A 20,010-nucleotide genomic window follows, 5' to 3' on the forward strand; every position below is an offset into this window, starting at 1 on the left:
ATATGACCTCTTCTTCTTCACAATTTTGACCACAATTACGAAAACGCATTTGATGAAAGAAATGGAATGTTTACTTGTCCAGGATCAGGAGAGTACTTCGTCTTTTCTAACACTTATGTTAAACTCCTGTTCAGAAAGTTGCTGGAAAAGACAAAGCACACGTACGAGTAATCATGGGTAATTATCAAGGAACACTGCTGCGACACTTCCATGTAGACTTGACACGCGGGTTGGAATCAGATCACCGTATGGTACACCGGTCTATGATGTTGTGTATACATCTATTACTGGCATTATTCCATGGTTCGATGAAGATACCTTCAAAAGTAATAAATACGTATCGGTTTGTATGAGATGGTAGCACTGAATCAGTGGCTACAAACTATGCTTACTTTTAAATATTTCAAATAATTGACAAATTGTTTTAAATGAAGAGAAATTGTCTTAGCTGGCCGATTATCCTTATTATATTAAATATCATGCGGATGTTGCAGCGAATCAGTGGCATGAAAACCTCGTTGCTTTTGTTTAGATGGTGAAGTGTATGGGTTTCTAAGTAGAAACATTAACAGTCCTCCTTTTCTTGCTGATGTTTATAATAATGTTCGTGTCTGAAAGGTCCTTATGTCCGATACGTCTAATATTAGAATCTGAAAGGGACCAACATGCCGGATGTTATCATCACTGTATAACGACGTTTAGGTTACAAGGAAAGCTAACTTTTTGAAAGATGGGCAAGCCACAAACACCGAAAGTCAAAAAGTTATCATAGGAATTATGCAAATGTCCTTTTTATGATGGGAGTATTAAGATACCGTCTTTGAAAGAGAACTGTGACCAATAGTAAAATTTCTTAGCATTGCACACTAGAAAACTGTACCCTGTGACTTGCAAATGTCAAAATATGTTCTCTTTAACTGACCTTTGATGTAGAACTTGATCTAAATCCAACGAAAAACTACACGAAGAACAGTTGATACTGTACTTCATATTTTGATGTATAAATATACCGATTAATTCAGCTATTGACACGATGCGGAGATGATCACGTGCCCAGTGCCAAGACCATATTTTCTTTTCCTTAGTTTACTTTAACATCATGAAACAGGACTTGTTCCATCTGATATTGTGTTGAATTGGGCACCAGTATCAGAGGCAGGTGTCTAGTAATCCTGAGATGTGGGAAGCACAGCCTACAAGACTTCACTGTGATAGTGGAATATTTTTTTGAGTTCGTAGAAAATAAAGTTAGAGGCATTTATATCATTCATCGGAGTTCTCTTTCGACACAGACTGATGCTTCAAACATAAAAGGACTTAATTTCTCTGCAACAAATGCTAAGAAAGTAAACTTAATGCCAATAAGAAGGATAGTCAGGACAATTAGGATTTAGTTTTCCTTTCATTGTCCATTCTTCTTCTGAACTCCTACAATTACATAAGGATTCATCCACTGGAGGTCTAGTTCTATCCGATACAAAAACTTCTTACTTGGGTAGAATCAAAACGATTATCCATCGAAGGTTTATTTGACATTTTGCATACCAAACTATGTCCAAGTAAGAAGTGAACTCGCGAAATAGACGTTCTACAGGATTGATCATTTTCAAATCAGCTGTAGATTTTTCAGTGTTGGATAAGAACAAAAAGAACTGCGTCAAATTGTAAAAAAAACCCAACCTTATAAGCATGTGTTTTGTCTATGCTTTTGAATCCTTCCTTAAATAAAATAAATGTTCATATAGATAAACCGCCAAGATTATCTTTGGACATATGCTGTCAGTAGCGTAAAGGACATGAAATTAAAATGGAGATGAGTTGGAAAAATTGGGGAAGAAGATTATATCTGTAAATGTGTATGTGATATTGAAAAAAAAAGACGTTATTACTAAACCGTTTGTTTAGAATAAATGGAAAAGAGAGAGAAAGTAAGGTATGAAAACACACTTCAACTTTCAAACTGACTATTACGTACACAAATATATTTTAATGGCATGCGGCATCTTTATGTTTATATGAAACGCTGCAGATTTGACTCAACAAATTATTACACAGTACGAAGTTTATCTCATGATGTTATTTTAAAGATATCCTGTGCTGAGTTAGCACGTTGTCAGATTATCCCATAATGGTCTGTCTTGGAATTTGTGGTGGAATTAATATGATACCGCATAGATACACAAAAAGCCAATAATAAATTAAAGCCAATAATAAATTAAAATCAAACTTGTGAAGAAAATAAAATGATGGGCAATATGATGAGTCAATAACCAAGTGCTTCGTTAGTCTACTATTAGTCTACACATGCCAGCAAAAGAAAATAGACTTCAAAGGGCAAATGATGAAATGAGTAGATAGCTAGAAGAAGATCTACACGAAATACCTCATAGCAGTATAGTGTGGGAAGTAAATTTGGTGATACCAACAAATTATCATCACCAAAAAAAGTTCATTAACGATTTTACATTATAAGCTAAAACATTTGTACAAAAGGATAATCATTCATCTGCATTGCAATAAAAATAGATCAATGATCAAAAAGAATGCAGCAAGTTGTCAAAAAGCTAATATGAACCTAACATTAGTAGTTGTCTATTGATATCATAATGGCAGAGTGAATGAGCGGCTGTTTATGAGCAGAATAATTCAATATCTTCAGAATGTGTATTATAAAGTCCTTAGTAAAGAGTTTACCAAGCACAATTAGGTTTGACGTAGTTAATTTTGATGTTTTATTCTTGTCATAATTCTTTTCGTAATCTATGAACTATTTTTAAACACATATGTAAAATATTATTAATATCGTGAGTCGAATTTACGAAGTAGACGAATTCTTGTCACAATTCTTTTCGTAATCTATGAACTATTTTTAAACACATATGTAAAATATTATTAATATCGTGAGTCGAATTTACGAAGTAGACGAATTTCAGTGCAATCGCTACAGTCTGTTAAGGCAAACCAGAGCTGCTGTTAACACCTAGAGTCGTTGTTACAATTATACCAGTATTTTCTTCCTTCTTCAGAAGTCAATTGAGTGATCCATATCGCGACGCAGATCTTCACAAATGTACACGATTGCTAATGGGCATGTTTTTGTCTATCTTCGATTTACCTGATTGTCAGATATTATCAGTGGATGCTCTTGATTTTTCACTTATTTCACCACGTGACAAGCATACTTACAGGTAACAGTATGCATAACATTTGTAGAAAGAATTGTATGCATATCCGTTATTTCAGTCGGCCATTTCCATATTTGCACAAAATAATACGATAATGGTTGCGCCCTTTACTTCTGACGCCATGTTTTGTAGGGGTTTGACTTTGTATGTAGCATATACACAAAGATATTCATCCAACCAAACTGTGTCGTTTTCTAACAGGATGATATTCAAATTCAAGCGCACCATCTTATTATAATGCAACACAGCCATTGTGCAGGAATTTTCCCAATGGATATATTTTCCCGCGACTAGCGAAAAACTGAACATTCATGGTCCAAACAGAACGTGGAGAAAAGATAATGTAGTTTTTTTCATCCCATATAAGATCTGTAGCCTTGAGTATGTGAGGGAAACTGAAATGTTACACAAAATAATCGATCTTCACAAATCTGACTGGATGACTAAGAAGCTGCATAGAAGTCTAGTTGCAGAACACTATTACTCCGGCGGCTACACATTCAGTTATGTAACACTTTTTGCAATTGCACTCAACACCAAGTGGAGTTCCGAAACCAGGAAAGAAAAGGAATCTTAAAGGATACGCAACCATAGGCTATTGAAAACAAACGGTTTGAACTAAGAAGACTAGCGCAAAGACAGCCACTCACAAATAAAATCGTAATCTTTTGCATCTTGTTGTCTAAAAAAAAATCGGTGAAAATCTGACGGTAGTCAACCAATGTGAACAGGAGAAGTAGATGGTATATGGCTAACCCATGTCCCCGAGGTTGCCTCCAGCAAAATTAAGATAGATATGAGAAGACGTGCCTTGTTAGAAACTTATTTGTTTTAAGTCGATCATTTCGAAATGAAAGAAAGTATCCTATTCAGTATATACGTATGTTTATGTATTTATGTCTTTTTTTCTTCTTCATACAAACGCAATAACATGGCCTATGTTCATTGCTTCAATTTATTTTGAATGCTCGCATAATCATCTTTAGCATTGCCTTTACACTGGTTTCTAAGTTTGTTTAGATACTAATCACCAATGATGATGGAGACTAAAAGGCAACTAATGTATGAAGTATGTGTAACAAGCATTAGATGAATTTCAATTGGCTTTGTCTATTTATTGGTATTGTGTCCAAAAGTGTAACAAGCTACCTCGATGGAATGTTATTGCAGATGCACGTGGTTTGTATGTATTGCCTGGTTATGTCCTAGTCATCACGTATTTACTTAATATGTCTCCATCATTATTGGTCATTCTTTTCATGTTTATTTAATCGTACCAGTGTAAGGCAACGTTAAAAATTATTTGTGGAAAATAAATTCAAGCAAACAACATAGTCCATAATAATGAGCTGGTATTAAGTCCATGATAATGAGCAGGTATTATGAACACCAACAACACAAGCACGATTCATAAAATAAATAAAGTTTATATCATGGCTTACTCTCTCATTTTTCTCTTAGTTTGTTTTGAAAGTAGTCTCAGGAACATATGTTAGTAATACAAACCCTTTATTTGTTATTCGCATAAGTTGACTGCCATCAGATTTTGTATTCAAATCTTTCAATCAGCCCGGTATCTAATGTCAATCCTGATATGATAGACACTGAAGGAATCAGTTAGCATTGCAGGGATTATCATACTAAAGAGGTTTGAGGACAACTCATAACCCTGCAGGACTCCATTTGTAAATGGTTCAGGGGAGCAAGCATACGGTCATGGAACTGCCGAAAACTTAATGATCTAATCAAAGCTCTATGGCTGACTGTATCAAAGGCTTTTGTCAAGTTCGGCTTGACGTTCTGCTGCTGACATTTTTCCAAGAGTTGACTAAAAGCAAAACACATGTGTATGGTCCCTCGTCTAACCTTGAAGAAATCAAGAAATTCTGACAGGAGCATTTGGATATTGTGATGCAAAAGAGGATGAAGCAGAATTATGGCCAGTATTTTTCTCCTGGTGATAGCAAGAATATGCCCAGATGACCATCGTATGATTGTATGTTACCTTTCCATTTGTCCAAGTGGACTATGGATGCACCTTTGTACTCTTGGGGTATAGTTTCCTGAAACCACATAGAATGAACAAGATACGTTTCTGTAATATATGTGAGCATTCCTATTTGTAAACATTTGCTGATATAGCATATGATGAAGGTGTCCTGCCATTTGATATCAGATCAATTGCATTCACAGTTTCAGCCAGCATTTAAGGATCAGAAAGTTATATATTGATTCCAACGTTTGGTGTTGATCAAATGCCTCCTCTCTGAGAGATTGTTGTTGTCTGTGCACTCTGTCGAAGTGTTCTGCCAAGATTTGATGTATATTTTTTGTGTAATTGTTTCTCATTCAGGAGTCCCTTTGTGGCAGCATTGTTCGTAGCAATGCAATCTTGACATTTACGTATGACAGGGCCAAGGTTTTTGATGCATTTGAGTATATATAATCTCTAAAGGCTGAAGAGTTATATCCAGTTGGCTGCACGGTTATTCGACAAATTTCTATTTCACATTCTCCTATTTTAGTCTGGAGACATTTTGTGCTTAGGACAGTTCCTGCTTGCGGTCGTTTGCTCGGCTTCATAAATTTCGTCTTTAATGTCATCTGGGTTGGTCACGGTGGGCCCATAGGTGCCCATGATAGTTTCATGTCTTTGTCCTGACAGTATGAGCATGATTTGCATTAATCTGCCATTCATTTCTTTCGACATAACTGTGAGCTTGCTAACCAGCTGAGATTTGATGGTAAACCCAATACCAGTTTCGCGTCGCTCTTCATTACTTCGGTCACTCCAGTAGGTGTTGCCTGCTTTCACTTGAGGGCGTTATCCATCCTCAGCTAGGTTCCTTTCACTCTGGGGCTACTGTTTGTATGTTGTATCTGGACTATTTTCTGCAAAATGCAGGTGTTTGTATTACTGGTATATCTACTCATGTACTGTTCATTAGTATACTTATGTTTAGGTACCGATGGTGAGTTGCGTTACCTTTGTGATATTGCAAGGCATTTGACGCCGAAGGCGTATTTCCAGTCATCACCCATATGCCGACTACGGTTATGGTGAAACAAACGATGTTTATGGGTACCTTTTTGAGCCCATTCCTCGTGCTACTGAGGTGATCAGTGTCATTCTATAAACGGCTGCTCAGTCACTCATGGGGTTCACGAGTTCCACTGCTACAATGGTCCAGTGAAAAGCGACCCAACGCCCTGAGCCGCCTGTGTGCAGGTGTACAGGTACAGATCCATGTGTATCCACACATGTTGCTTTGCCACTTTCCCATATGACTTGTAGGAAACATCTGGTGGGCGTATGGGAATTTTGCCACGACTTGTGTATCAGTTAAATGTAAATGAGAGAAAGTTGCGCAGAGTCGCTCTCACCGTCTTATTTAATCCTCTTTCAACCCAGTGGCACAAAAGTGTCGACAATTTCAGAGACAGGACCGAATGCAGTGAATGGCATCTATATTCACAGCCCGGGGATGAATATATCTGCTTGGCCACCTGATTCACCATAAATGACTTAAAAAATGGAGACAGGTATAGGTGTAGGTGCTAACAATAGGTCAACATCAATATCTAATACCGTCTACCGTTACTTATCTTAGCAGTCGGTGGATGAGATCCCTAGCCTATAACTTTGAATCAAGGTAATTTATCCGATATATATTTGGCTATTCTCTTACAAAAGGATAACGTTACTATAGTTGTATTGTTATTAAGGTTCCCTTTATAGCATTTGTAACTTAGAAATTGAATCCACGCCTGTTTGAACCTTGATGGCGTATCACACTGACTGCAGTAAATGATTAGAAGCCGTTAACCGTATTCACTACGAACTCAGACACATCGTCTACTAGCACATCGAATTACATCGGATGTGTTTCCATGGCCGTAATCTGAGGATATATATGTGCCTGTCGCTTATGTCGGTGCCACATTCAGTTCAATATAGATGGAGCACTTCTTGTTTCATGATGCGTAATTAATCTCAAGTAAGAGAAGTATGTTACCAACACTGGGTACATGAACATTTGTCCATCGTGTCAAAAGTTCAGGTAAACAGAATATTTGCAATTCAGCGGATAATGCATTTAGGTACTATTTGCAACTATCTCTTTCAACGCATGTGTCTTAATCCTCCACACTCATCTCACATCACTGATGCTTACATGCATACATAATCCTTTTCTAGTATGCAAAATGTCTGCTTGTGTTACTAGATTGTTGTCGAGATCTTGCATACTGTAAAATGTAAAATTGAACTTATCTGACCTTTAAAGACCTTTCAGGAACAAGATCTGTGTTAGCATCTACAGGGAGTATAGCCAACAATAACAATTAAAAGAGAAAGTGTTGATGATTCTACAAAACCAAACACATATAAGACTTAAAAGAAAGCAATGAGGTTTTCAAGCTAGTAATGGCCAGCTATAGACACTGGTCCTATAAGGTATAAAATGCAAAGCAAACACTTTTGTAGCACATTCTGAAATTAAATCCAATAAAGATAAACCGGTCTACTAAAACGATTTCTCTTTATTTAAATCATTTTGATGGAATATATTTGGCATATTCAAAGGTAACAAATAGCTTGAAGTCATTGTAGTCGGTACTATCCAATCATGCAAACGATGAATGTAATTTTTACATTTGAGGACAAAGATTAGTATGTACTACTTTTTGGGGGACCTTCGTTGGACCAGTGAATAATGCCAGTAATAGATGAATACATATACCCATAGACGCGAATGCCATCAATGGATCTGATATTTTCCGATGGCAAAGTCGACGTTGAAGTGTGGCAGCAGTGCTTCCTTGAAAATGATTCACGACTACGTTTACGTGCGATTTGGTTTTATAATCATATTGTGTACAATCTCAGATCTGACTGGTAAGTCATCGTCTTTAATGCAAGCTAGCGAGAAAGAACATGCCTAAGTAAATGCCACGGCAGAGAATGACACAGTGGCATAATAATGATCTTATATGACACCATAGTGCCCTAAAGACGTTATTTGTTGCCACCCGAAGAGTTATTAAAATTGCTACGTAATGTAGCCGATCGACAAAGTACATGTGTTAACATATACTGAATCTTTCATAGTTAAATAATATCTAATTTCCTACAAGTATTGCTATCACTCACTTGAAAAATCGCCCTACAACTATAGTTACAAATTATTCTCATTCATTTTAAAATACAATCAAATGTGTATATTTTGTACGACGCGAGGATTACAATGTTCCAGTTCAACATGCCGTTCCTGATTTCACACGAAACTCTTACCACTGTCTGCTAGATCAACAAAGAACATGAAAATGCAACAAACCTTTATTAACAACATATAACGATCTTTCAATGTAAATTACAGCTGTAAATGCTCTCATGACAATTTTAATCCCGAGGAAGGTAAGAAATCTTCAATTGCTATTTGTTGCAACAGCATCGGGCCACAAAAGAACACCAGTAAAAGATGAAAACATTTGTCCCCAGGTTTGAGAACCTTTCGCGCACAGTACCCATACGCGCTGACCGGCAAAGCAATGTAGTGCAGCGGCAGTGCTTCCTTGAGCGACATCTACCTGATCGAATGCATTTGCTCTCCCTTTCCCTACGCCTTCAACTACAATTTCAGTTTGTACGGTTCCTCCGCGAAGCATAGATATGATATTGGTAAAGAAAAAGTACGTGCCAGATATTGGACATGTAAATATTCCGGTTGTAGGGTCGTATGCATGCCCCTCATTGTAGTCGACCTTGTCAAACAGAAGAGAACGCCCTGTTGAAATCGTGACTGGACTAGAGTAGAACATCGCTGTAAAGGCAACCTTTCCTGTCACGGCCTTTTTAATACCTTTTATGGCAACCATTCTTTGCTCTACAATATATATATATATATATATATAACATTTCTTTTTAAAGAGTTCGTATAAAGCAAAAAGCAATTTGAATATCAGCAGTAGTATTGGTATATCCAATTGCGAGTCGCTCATGGCGCATTAATACGCATATGGAAACCTTGTTTCTATGGTATGCTATGGATTCTATAGACCAATGATGAAATTCCACTGATTAATCATTAGTGACGCAAGAAAATATCGAATCAATATTAATTGTCTCCATTTTATAAATGAATTTAAAAAGGTACATAATTTCGTCACGATCCATTCTGCACTCCCTTTTCTCATCCTCCCCCTCTATCAGTCTCAAAGGACAATATAAGCAGAAATCTTGAATGAGAGAGAACAAATAATTTAGACTTGATGAATCCCTTGAAACCGAACTTGCATCAGGTAACCTACAAGAACCTTGTTCTAAGTAAAGGTACATGTGTACACTTTCCTTGGGATTTATCTACATGTTTCATAGTATCAATGGAATTTATTGTATGCTCTTTGTTGTTGTTGTTTTTTGTTGTTGTTTGATGAACGATTAATACAGTTCTAAAATCCAAATAATTTTAAATATGAAACTGTCAGAATGCTGCCCACTTGATCTCCATACTGTATCTTACTGTTTTGGTCAGTCAGGCAGAAGACCAATCGAGCAACAGAGAAGCATAGAGATTGACAATAAACAAAATGCCCTTATGCTAATTATATCTAACCCCCAAACAACATATGTCTGTCTGTCTCTCTTGATATATATATATATATATATATATATATATATATATATATATATATATATATATATATATATATATATATATATATATTCGTATCAATATTTCATTATAAGGATACTCGAAAAGTCTAGTTTCCTTTAATAAAATGGTTATAAATTTCCTGGTATATTAATGCACATATACAACAAGCGGAGCTACCTAATAATAATAACACTACTACTACTACTATTAATAATAATAATAACAACAGATTTTTGACAGTAGTTTTTATTATATTTTGGGAATTTAGCAAATGCTGTCAAGATAAATGATTTAATTTGTTTTCATGTCATAAACAGCAAATCTATAAAAAAATAAGTCTTTTAGATGCGTTAGCATCTTGTAATCAGCTTAAAACATGTGCTCACTGCAACTAATAGCAAGTATTTCTTATAGATACCTAGCTTTTTCATCATTTACCCGTCTGACTTTTTTATTATGACATGTATAGGCTTGTAGCCCGACCTTATCAAATATTGTGTTTAGTTACATAATAATGCACTTAGTTATTGGCACATCAATTTATTATAATTTAATCTATTTCTGAATATAATTTGTCATTGACGTATGCTTGTCGATGTGGTACCATTCTAATTACATTGCCAGTACCAAGATCGACCTTTAAAATATTACGTAAGTTGTCTAAGCTGCTAATTGAACTCGGTATCTTTGAAATGAGATGAGAGCTAAACCTGGTGCTTTGTAATAATTTGCTGTGTCAAGTCTGCAGTGTTTCATTCACAAAATGCGAAACTCATTAATGATGGATACCACATAGTCTTTGTTTACGTAATAGTTGGGTTGATACCTAATGTTCGAAGATTGAATTGCGATATTATGTTTCATTTTTCGGACTCAACTATTCTAACGGGTTTTACCGCCGGTTTAGCAACAATGTTTATTCTTTCAAATATTTAATACACATTTACAAATATGTCATCTTCATTCCCAATTTTCGACTCCTCTATGTTTTCTTTGGATATCTAGCAAACTAGTCACTTTACACATCCAAAATGATTTTAGATAGTGTATCTCTATGACTGCTCGATATATTGGTGTATATGAAAACAATCTGCTAACCTGTTGTTTTTGTTGGTTAATTTAAATTGTCATTACATAAACACCTGATTTCAATATTCAATCCTGCCAAACATCCATTTCCTATGATCAATTTTTCAGTACAAATATTGGTGTGGAAAAATGTTATTCAACTGTCAGTGATACTAACCATTATGCTCCACTATCCAGTGACACTATCCACTATGCTCAATCAGGTCAAAGAATTTTTTCTTTTGTGAAGTTATTTGTATTTAATTTGTTCTTTAGCTTGAATTGTGCTTTGCACAGGCTCAGCCAATAGCTGTTTGATAAGTCTGATCATCAAATCTAATTGCACCTTTACAGTATAAACTTGTCACATTTGTCCAATGATAACGTTTCATGTTTGGTACAGTGTGGGTGAATGTTACCTCTTTAAAATATGTATTCAAGTTAATTTTTTCGAATGAATCATTTCCTAATACTTTACGTTTTAAGAAATGTATAAAAGGCCCTTCAATTTATTTTTCACTTGCTTTCGAATTGGTAAGTCAAGAGTTTAAGCTTTGATCAATTATTGAATAGACCATATATACTTTAATGTTTATCTCACTCATATCTATGTTGTTTACGAGCATTTGAAATTATTATTAAAGAGCCTTTTTTTATTTTCCTTCTAGCGCGAAAAGGATCATACCATTTGAAAATTTTCAGATTACTCAGAATTATTTCAATTTATTAGATAAATGAAAGGCTTTTTCATCTTTGAGTAACAAATATCAGTATGCAAAACAAATATAGGGGAGAAAAATAATTTGAGATCATTAGTTCATTAAGAGGAAATCGTTTTTATATTTCAAGTAATAAAATGTTTGACACAAAATGTTATAAAATAGTACCTGTCTTAACGCGATTCTTAAAGGACACAAGATCCGCAATTTTGTCTCGCATTTCAGCCTGACGTAACTCTATGTTGGAAACGGCAGATCGCATCCAGACGGAGCCAGATGATCCAATATCTATATTGTCTTGTGTTACGTTGACCTCAGAAGCCTTCATGGTACGTGATTTTTTCACATTACAATCAACATTATTGTCGTTCATACGATGTTCTAGCATCCGTATTTGCTCTTCAGCCTTCTGTAACCTGAACTCTAATTCCTGCATATTCGCCAATCGTCGTTGAGCCTCGTCAAGACGCTCTTTAAGCAACCCAATCTCTTCTATTTTTCTATCGAACTCACGATCGCGTTCTTCCAAAATCAATATTTTCTTCAGAAGGACTGAACTAATTCCACCATCCTGGTCATAGATGAGTTTGTCATCTGCTGCTCCAAGACATATTACTTGAAAGAGAGTACAAAAAAGGATTAAACATTGCTCCATGCCAAAATTGTTGCAAGCGCCTACTGCTCAATATGCCTCCCTTATCGTGTATATATGTCTGCCACACGAATTGTTTATACAGGCCAGTATTGGTGTGATAAGAGGATATATATGTCATAGTTTATCTCACGTTAAATTTAAAAATAAATTAGCTTTGACATTGTACATTACGACATTAACGACAGGTCTTAAACATGCAGGAATATACTAAACTACTTACCAGCTCCGTTCCACTTATACATAATACATGTAAACAGACGCGCATACATGCATTTACGGACACAAAGGCCAAAATATAGATACTGAGCATACAGAAATATAGATAAGTAGTGCACCATCTATCCATCCATCTATGTATGCATGCATCCCTACATCTCTCCATGTATGCATGCATTCATACATCTCTCCATGTATGCATGCATTCATCCATCCATCCATCCATGCATCCATCCACACACACACACACACACACACACACGCATACATACATATATACATGCCTGTATGCATGTATGCATGCATACATACATACATACATACATACATACATACATACATACACAGGAATTCCACTGAAGACGATGGTTCACCTGTTCAGGAGTTATTTTCGGAGATATGGGTCTCTGGAGAATAACACAAGAAAACTGAAACATTGAGATGTGGTAATTATCGCCATTTTACATCGCATTTGGTTTTGCAAACAAATGGTGAGACCATTCAAGTTTACACACACACACACACACACACACACACAGATATATATATATATATATATATATATATATATATATATATATATATATATATATATATATATATATATATATATATATGTGTTTTTGTTTCTTTTGTAAGTAGGGAATTTAAAATGTTGTCTGGGTAAGATAAATTGCTGTTGTAAAAGAAATACACTCTGTTTAAGATAAATTGCTTTTTGTAAACGAAATGCAACACATATGTAAACTCTACAATAGCACTGCTTTTGAGACGATATTTTTGGATTGTCTAAGACGAAAATGATATAGATCACAGTGACATAGTCTATTTGTATACTCGTCATTTGAGAATTTAGCGTATGTCTCTTTCTATATTGTAGTCGTTACTGCATCTCACCATCGCCATTTATTGTTTAACCGCTAAAAGAATGATGGAAGCAAATAAAAGGGAAATCGAAGGGTTTAAAATTATATCGTAGCAAGGTATAATATTAACTGAGACTAAACCATTAATAGTCCTTATGGTCTAAAATTCTAATGCATCTGATCTTGGATTGCAAAGGGAGACAGTGACACATTTTCCTTGATAATAGTTATGTTTATAGTATCATAAATAGGAATTATTGAAGTGATACTCTTTCTAATGGCTGCTCCCTTTCTTCCAATAGGCCATGTTGAATAATCAGAATTTATTATCAATACATAGAAAGCAATTGCTTCTGTATAGAACTTAATTTCACCCAACTATTTGTTCTGAAGTTTAAATGATTGGAAGCTTATTTCATCTTCTAAATTAACGAAATTAACAATTCTGGTAAAACAGATGTGTGTGCACAAAAGGCTCAATTTATTTAATTTCCGTTTTGCTTCATAAAATTGGGAAGCAAAAAGGCAATCTACTGAAAGAATATTTATTTGCAAAAATGATCCATTGAAGCACATTTTTATTTGGAAAGCTACACATGTAAAAAGAAGAAAAAAATCGATGTTTCTTTAACACATGCTAGAAATATTTCAACAACTCAATCTCCATCATTATAGGTCATTCGTTTGCTACATATTCAATCAAGGAATATATTTTATCACCGTAAAAGCAATATTATATAAAGATTACGTGTGCAAAAATAAATTCAAGGAAGGAACATTGATATTTGGTTTGTATAAAGAAGATGAATTAGAAGAAAAACAACAACTACACACTCTCACACACGCGATATTTCACCGTACTATTTCTACAGACCGCTTCCTCTAGGCTGGCCTACGATTACTCCATAGGCTGCCATACGATTGCTCCAGCTCGACTTAAGACCAACTTCATCTTCTTCTGCAGAACCTAAGATCTCTCTACAATCACTACAGTCAACGTTTTTCAACGTTTGTTCGTTCGTGCCAAACTGCTCGATAAGAACTGTGATGGTCACATTGTTCTGCACTAGATCACCTGGTTTAGACAATCTGGTGGGGTTTTGAAAGCAGATTTCCCTCATATAAACTTTCGTGCCAGTCATTTGGTGTCTTGATCAGCTACAAACATAGTTTCCCATTATATTCATGTTAACTACTTCAGTAAATGATGTCAGTAGCAGCTATATTTTAAAAATTTCTGACATAACAGTAACACTGCATTGTAGATATTTAATATTGTCGTAATTAGGCAGTAGCATTCTAACAAAGGCCTTTTAATCGTGATCATTGGGAGACAAGGAAGTAAAATGTCACTACAGCTCGGTAATTTTCAGGACTATGGCATATTTCACAACTTTTGTGAAAATGTTCGGATGATTTAGATAGTATCTAAAGTCAGTGAAGGACAAATTATAGGTTACCCAGAAAGGCACACTCACATACAAAGCTGCATCTTTCTTTAGATAATAAGGCCTGAGAAACTGACCGAAATGCATGCCAAGTCACTGAAGTGCACAATGTAGGACACCGTGACATACGTTTGTGACAAGCAGTCGTCTATATGGTCATCCATATAACTGTCACGTGCCTAATACGGTATTCCTACTAACACCGGAGATATATAAAAAACTCAAGGTGAAAAATATACAAATTTCATAAATATTAAAGTATTTAACTATTTCATCTACAATTTATTAATTAATGCTTTCGTCAGATACAAATAGTGACCTATACCACTGCAGTTACTATCCTCAATTGAAATTACAGTCTTAATAGAGTGTGTTTTCCTTCGGTGTTGATTCTGTTGCTCATCTGTCCACATATGGTTCCTCTCCTATGGTACTTCCAGTACTCTCGAGTCCGTGCTCTCCTTGCACTTCTGGAACTCGTTTCCACGCTTCCGTCCGATACTACGCATCCACCCAACTGCTTAAGTCACAATATATCCCCGCTTGGACTCAACATGTCTTCATTCTTTCCGATTCTTGGGTGTCACCTCTCGCTCCCACCCCGAAAGGCTCCTCAGTAGCCTTTTGTTCCAAAACCGAACAAGAATTTCACAAGAATTCCTGCCCGCTCTTAAACGAGTGCACCACTTATACTCTCTGAGTACATCTAACGTCTCTCAACTTCGCTGAGATATTCTCCTTACGAGATTTACATCTGTACTAATTTTTCAAAATGAATGTAGCCACAATGATTGCTAGGGAAACTCCGTCCTTAATTTAATATTTCGGTTCCAATTGGCTACGGCCCTGTCTCTTTGAACACTGCCCTGGGGTAATTTCTCACTTACCTGTAACACTCAATTCCCGGTCGGGACATCGTAGACTGAGACCAAAGCAAACAAAGGTGTCCCGACTCAGACTTAGAATTCCTTTTGATTTTTAGCTGCGAACGGGACGCTAAGTAATGGTTATACAACTGACAATTAGTTTTATTGTCAAGAATCGGCTCTATAGTCAAAACCTTACGTAATACGTATTAATATAAACAGGTGCAATCTCACTACGAAGTAACAATAAGAACATATGTGTATACATGAAAATGAACATAGGTAAATTTTCCCTGCAACGTGATAACAACTTTGCCGCCAAAAGAAAACCCCTATGAGACTGATCTGAACTCAACACTTTACCGAAATGAAAGAAGTGCACAAAATAGATCACGGCGACATAGTTTTGCAGACTAATGTTGGACTCACTAAGACTAATTAAAGACCAAGCTGCGTGTCTGTTGAGTAAAGAATCCCTGACAAACCTGAGTAGTTGTGGCACGAAAAATAGGTCACATCATAGCTGTTGGGCTTTCAATGACCATGAAACTAAACTAAGAGTAAACAATAACCAAAGTGTGACTGACGAATAGACAAAAAGGACAGGGGTGTTACGGACTCTACCGTCATAAAATGAATAACAGAAAGAAGCCAAATCAACACATTTTGTAACACTTAACGAATAATTTATTTATCAAAGTTATACATGAAAATGTGTGGGGAATTTTCAATATTATGTTGTGAATCCTAAAAATCCTGATCAAGTTCCATGAAAAGTCCTAAAGAATGAAAAGTTCCGTAACAATTTCAAAACCGAAAATATCCTGGAAAGCAAGAGATAATGACGTCATGGGGCTATATCACATGGCGCCACGCGAAGTGGAAAGGCCCATAAAAGAGCCTAAGAAAAACGCCCCATATGGAACACTAGTACATGCAAAACACAAAAACAAACACAACACTTCTAGTTCTAACTCTCTCTTAACTATACAGCTCCCGTACTGTATAGTTAACTAATAATAGTTGAATTTTGGCCACAATAAATAACAGAGAGGGCCAAAACTCGAGTCGGGCGAAATACAACAAATAAATAAAGTATAGACTCTCACTCGAGTACAGCCGGCCTCATTTCAAACAAGTAGATCATGCGGTGAGCGAATCATATATAAGCACGCATATAAAACACTAGGCTTTTATCTTTTTTTCTATTGAAAATAGTAAACCGCTCAGTCGCCCTTTCAAAAATTATTAATAAAAAATATTAATTAATAATATAAAAACCCGGTACTGAGAAAAACATGGGAAAAATGAGTGATATGATGTCTTAACATGAAAATTATTGTAGCATTCATACACATAGCAATACACATATAGCAAACACGAGACTAAGGGGACCTCTAACAAAGGTCACAAACACGAACTAGGGGAGCAAATTCAAGCTAAGTGAATGAAACTTGGCTCGGATGAACACCCCTATAGATACCACTAGGGAAAATAAATATCCCATCAAAATTTAAAATAAATAAATTTTTGATTGAAAATTCTTTTTATAAAAATAAAACAAACACATACCTGGGGGATACACACACATATAAAACATTTTTTCCTTTTTGTTTGGAAATAGGGGTAGGCATCTGTCTGGCACCCCCCTCCCCCCCCCCCAAAAAAAAAAAAAGAAAATATACTGGTCCACCAGGAATCATGTCCAGAACTAGTCTGAATAATACGCACTTTCTATTTCCAATGAACAGTCCAACCAAATGTTTTTGCTCTCGAATAATGTCTAGGTACAGCATAAACACGTATGCAGGCTTACAACAAGAATACAATAAATCAGTATGACTCCATAATATGACTGAATTTTATTGCTTAGTTCTCTCTTTATATATATACATTTTACTACGACTATATTTTCACAACATACCCCAGTGTGACAGATCATACTACTCAATTTATCTCAAACGTTCCTATTCATTTGAGTTAGCCCACCAAAGGGAAAGTTACTTAATTATTATAAAACCATCCATACCCATCAAAGAATGAAAAATTAACCCAAAGTCATCATTAAGTCTTATTATTAAGATAATTATTAGTAATTATCAAAATCCCTACGGTGGCCTAGTGGTCAGAGCGTCCGCCTCGGATGCGGGAGGTCGTGGGTTCGATCCCCGGCCGAGTCATGCCAAAGACTTTAAAAAAATGGTACTAACAACTGCATCGCTTGGCGCTCAGCATTAAGAGCTTAGTTTTAGGACTGATCGGCCTGGTGTCAGGATAATGTGACTGGGTGCTCCTGTACTAGACATCACTATAAACTGCCACACTGCAGACATCGTAGCGATATGACTGAAAAATTGTTAAAGCTAAGTTAAAGATCCATGTCACACACAGTAATTACCAACAAAAACGTAATCATCTATTTATAGTTCGTATGTAATCTTACACTCTCAATATTCTCACAGCAGACCCTAGTCACGTATGCCAATTTCTTTTAACTAAAGATAATCTGTACAATTTACAGCCATGAGTAAAAATTACAAACATTAGTTAAAAGCATGTACCAGAAGTTACAAGAATTATACACACACACACACACACACACACACACACACACATATATATATATATATATATATATATATATATATATATATATATATATATATATATATATATATATATATATATATATATATATATATATATATATATATATATACACACACACATGGGAAGGTGTACTATTGTATACCATTTCCACATTCGTAGCGGGACATGAGCATGAACAAGTGGAAAGGGTAATGGTTCCGGCGGCATGATAAACTTAGAGATTAAGTCTAAGACGGAACCATGATGGATCCGAACACAACGGAGCCAAGCATTATGGCAGTTCATGAAGTGAAGTGTTGTTTCGGTGTTACTTTAATGAGCATACTAGTTCACTTTCAATGCATGCGTTCGACCTTTTCGTTTGTACCCGTTCTAGTAAAATTTAAAATTCTTCTGTTCCCGCATTATAAAGAGATGAAAGATTTAAAGAAAATTATGCCCAGGGTACTGGACAAGTAAACATTGAAGTTGTTTTCTTATACTGGTTCTATACTTTCAGTGAACTGTTCTATACTTTCAACCTTCTGGCATAAATTAGACCGGATAACAGGAGAACGTTACTGTATTTGCAGCTTTTCTTTTAATGGATAATTTGATATTTTTCGTGTCATCTATTTCGCGACAGCAATGTATTAATATATGGATATTATTTCCAATGAAATCACCATGTTGCTTACTCTATACAAGATATATGGTCAAAACGTATCAACTAATCAGTAGTTTCTTGCAGCAACAGAAAGACGAAACATCCGAAATATTAATTAGGAAACAATACATTGAGTGAAGATGCAGGGTTACCAAGGTATTCACTCATAAACATGCGAAGAGTAGTTGAAAATGGTGTGTGTGTTGGTAAGCTGTTCGACATCTTTAGCATGCCTATCCACGAAGTGTTCCCAAATGCACCTAGACATACAGTCGTATTATTAAATGCTATGTTTTCATTCACCATGTTGGTATATTGTTCATACAATGGAAAACTGCACTTACAGGTACAGATCGTCTCCTCTCAACGAAACTTCGAGAACAAGATCTTGCCAAAAATCACTTGCAGTTAAAACAATGCAGTTGGAAGAATGATGCAAAGCGTGCAAGGTTAGATCCTTCTGGAAATCGTGCGCACTTAGAAAGTGTTCATATATTTAGCAAAACTTTGGAGACATGAAGCTCTCCAATGCCACTAAATGAGTTAGTCATACATGCCAGGACGAAACATCTGAACCAAATGCATATAAATCTTAATTGACAGTACTACTGCATCGAGAGATATGTGGCTTCTGTTCCTTTTCGACGAGCTGAAACATTGCTTGCGTCGGTTTGATAATTCAAAACGGAACCTGCTGTTTTTGTCTTACTAAATAGTAATGAATGCTTATTTATAGGTCTTTGCTCAAGATCGAAGAGATACAATTCAAACCAGAGAAGAGAAAATTATTTACTCCATGTTCAGCAATGTGAAAAAAAGAAAAATCGTGGCTGCTACAGTCCGTCTAATGCCTTCAGTAGGTCACAAAATAACATAAAACTATTGTTTTAATTGGTATGTGGCTTGTTGCCCCTACATAGTTCATAATTCCCATTGTTGTAGCGTATTGCCAATACATAGTTCATAATTCCCATTTTTAATTGGTATGTATCGTTTTGCCCCTATATAGTTCATAATTCCCATTTTTAATTGGCATGTAGCGTGTTGCCCCTACATAGTTCATAATTCCCATTTT

General features: G+C 35.7%; 1 protein-coding gene across 1 annotated transcript; it reads right to left on the reverse strand.

Annotated features, from left to right (window-relative positions):
* Positions 1–8,541: 8,541 nt before the first annotated feature.
* LOC149793147 (uncharacterized) lies at positions 8,542–12,352 on the reverse strand. Its single transcript, XM_089966302.1, has 2 exons — positions 11,797–12,352; positions 8,542–9,070 (listed from the first exon to the last, which is right to left on the reverse strand). Exons 1-2 carry the CDS (start codon positions 12,281–12,283, stop codon positions 8,613–8,615), a joined length of 945 nt encoding a protein of 314 aa, XP_089822428.1. The 5' UTR covers positions 12,284–12,352; the 3' UTR covers positions 8,542–8,612.
* Between the last annotated feature and the right edge of the window lie 7,658 nt (positions 12,353–20,010).

The sequence above is a fragment of the Sinohyriopsis cumingii genome, chromosome 8 (genome assembly GCF_028554795.1).
Source record: "Sinohyriopsis cumingii isolate HCF-2022 chromosome 8, ASM2855479v2, whole genome shotgun sequence".
NCBI classification, from domain to species: domain Eukaryota; kingdom Metazoa; phylum Mollusca; class Bivalvia; order Unionida; family Unionidae; genus Sinohyriopsis; species Sinohyriopsis cumingii.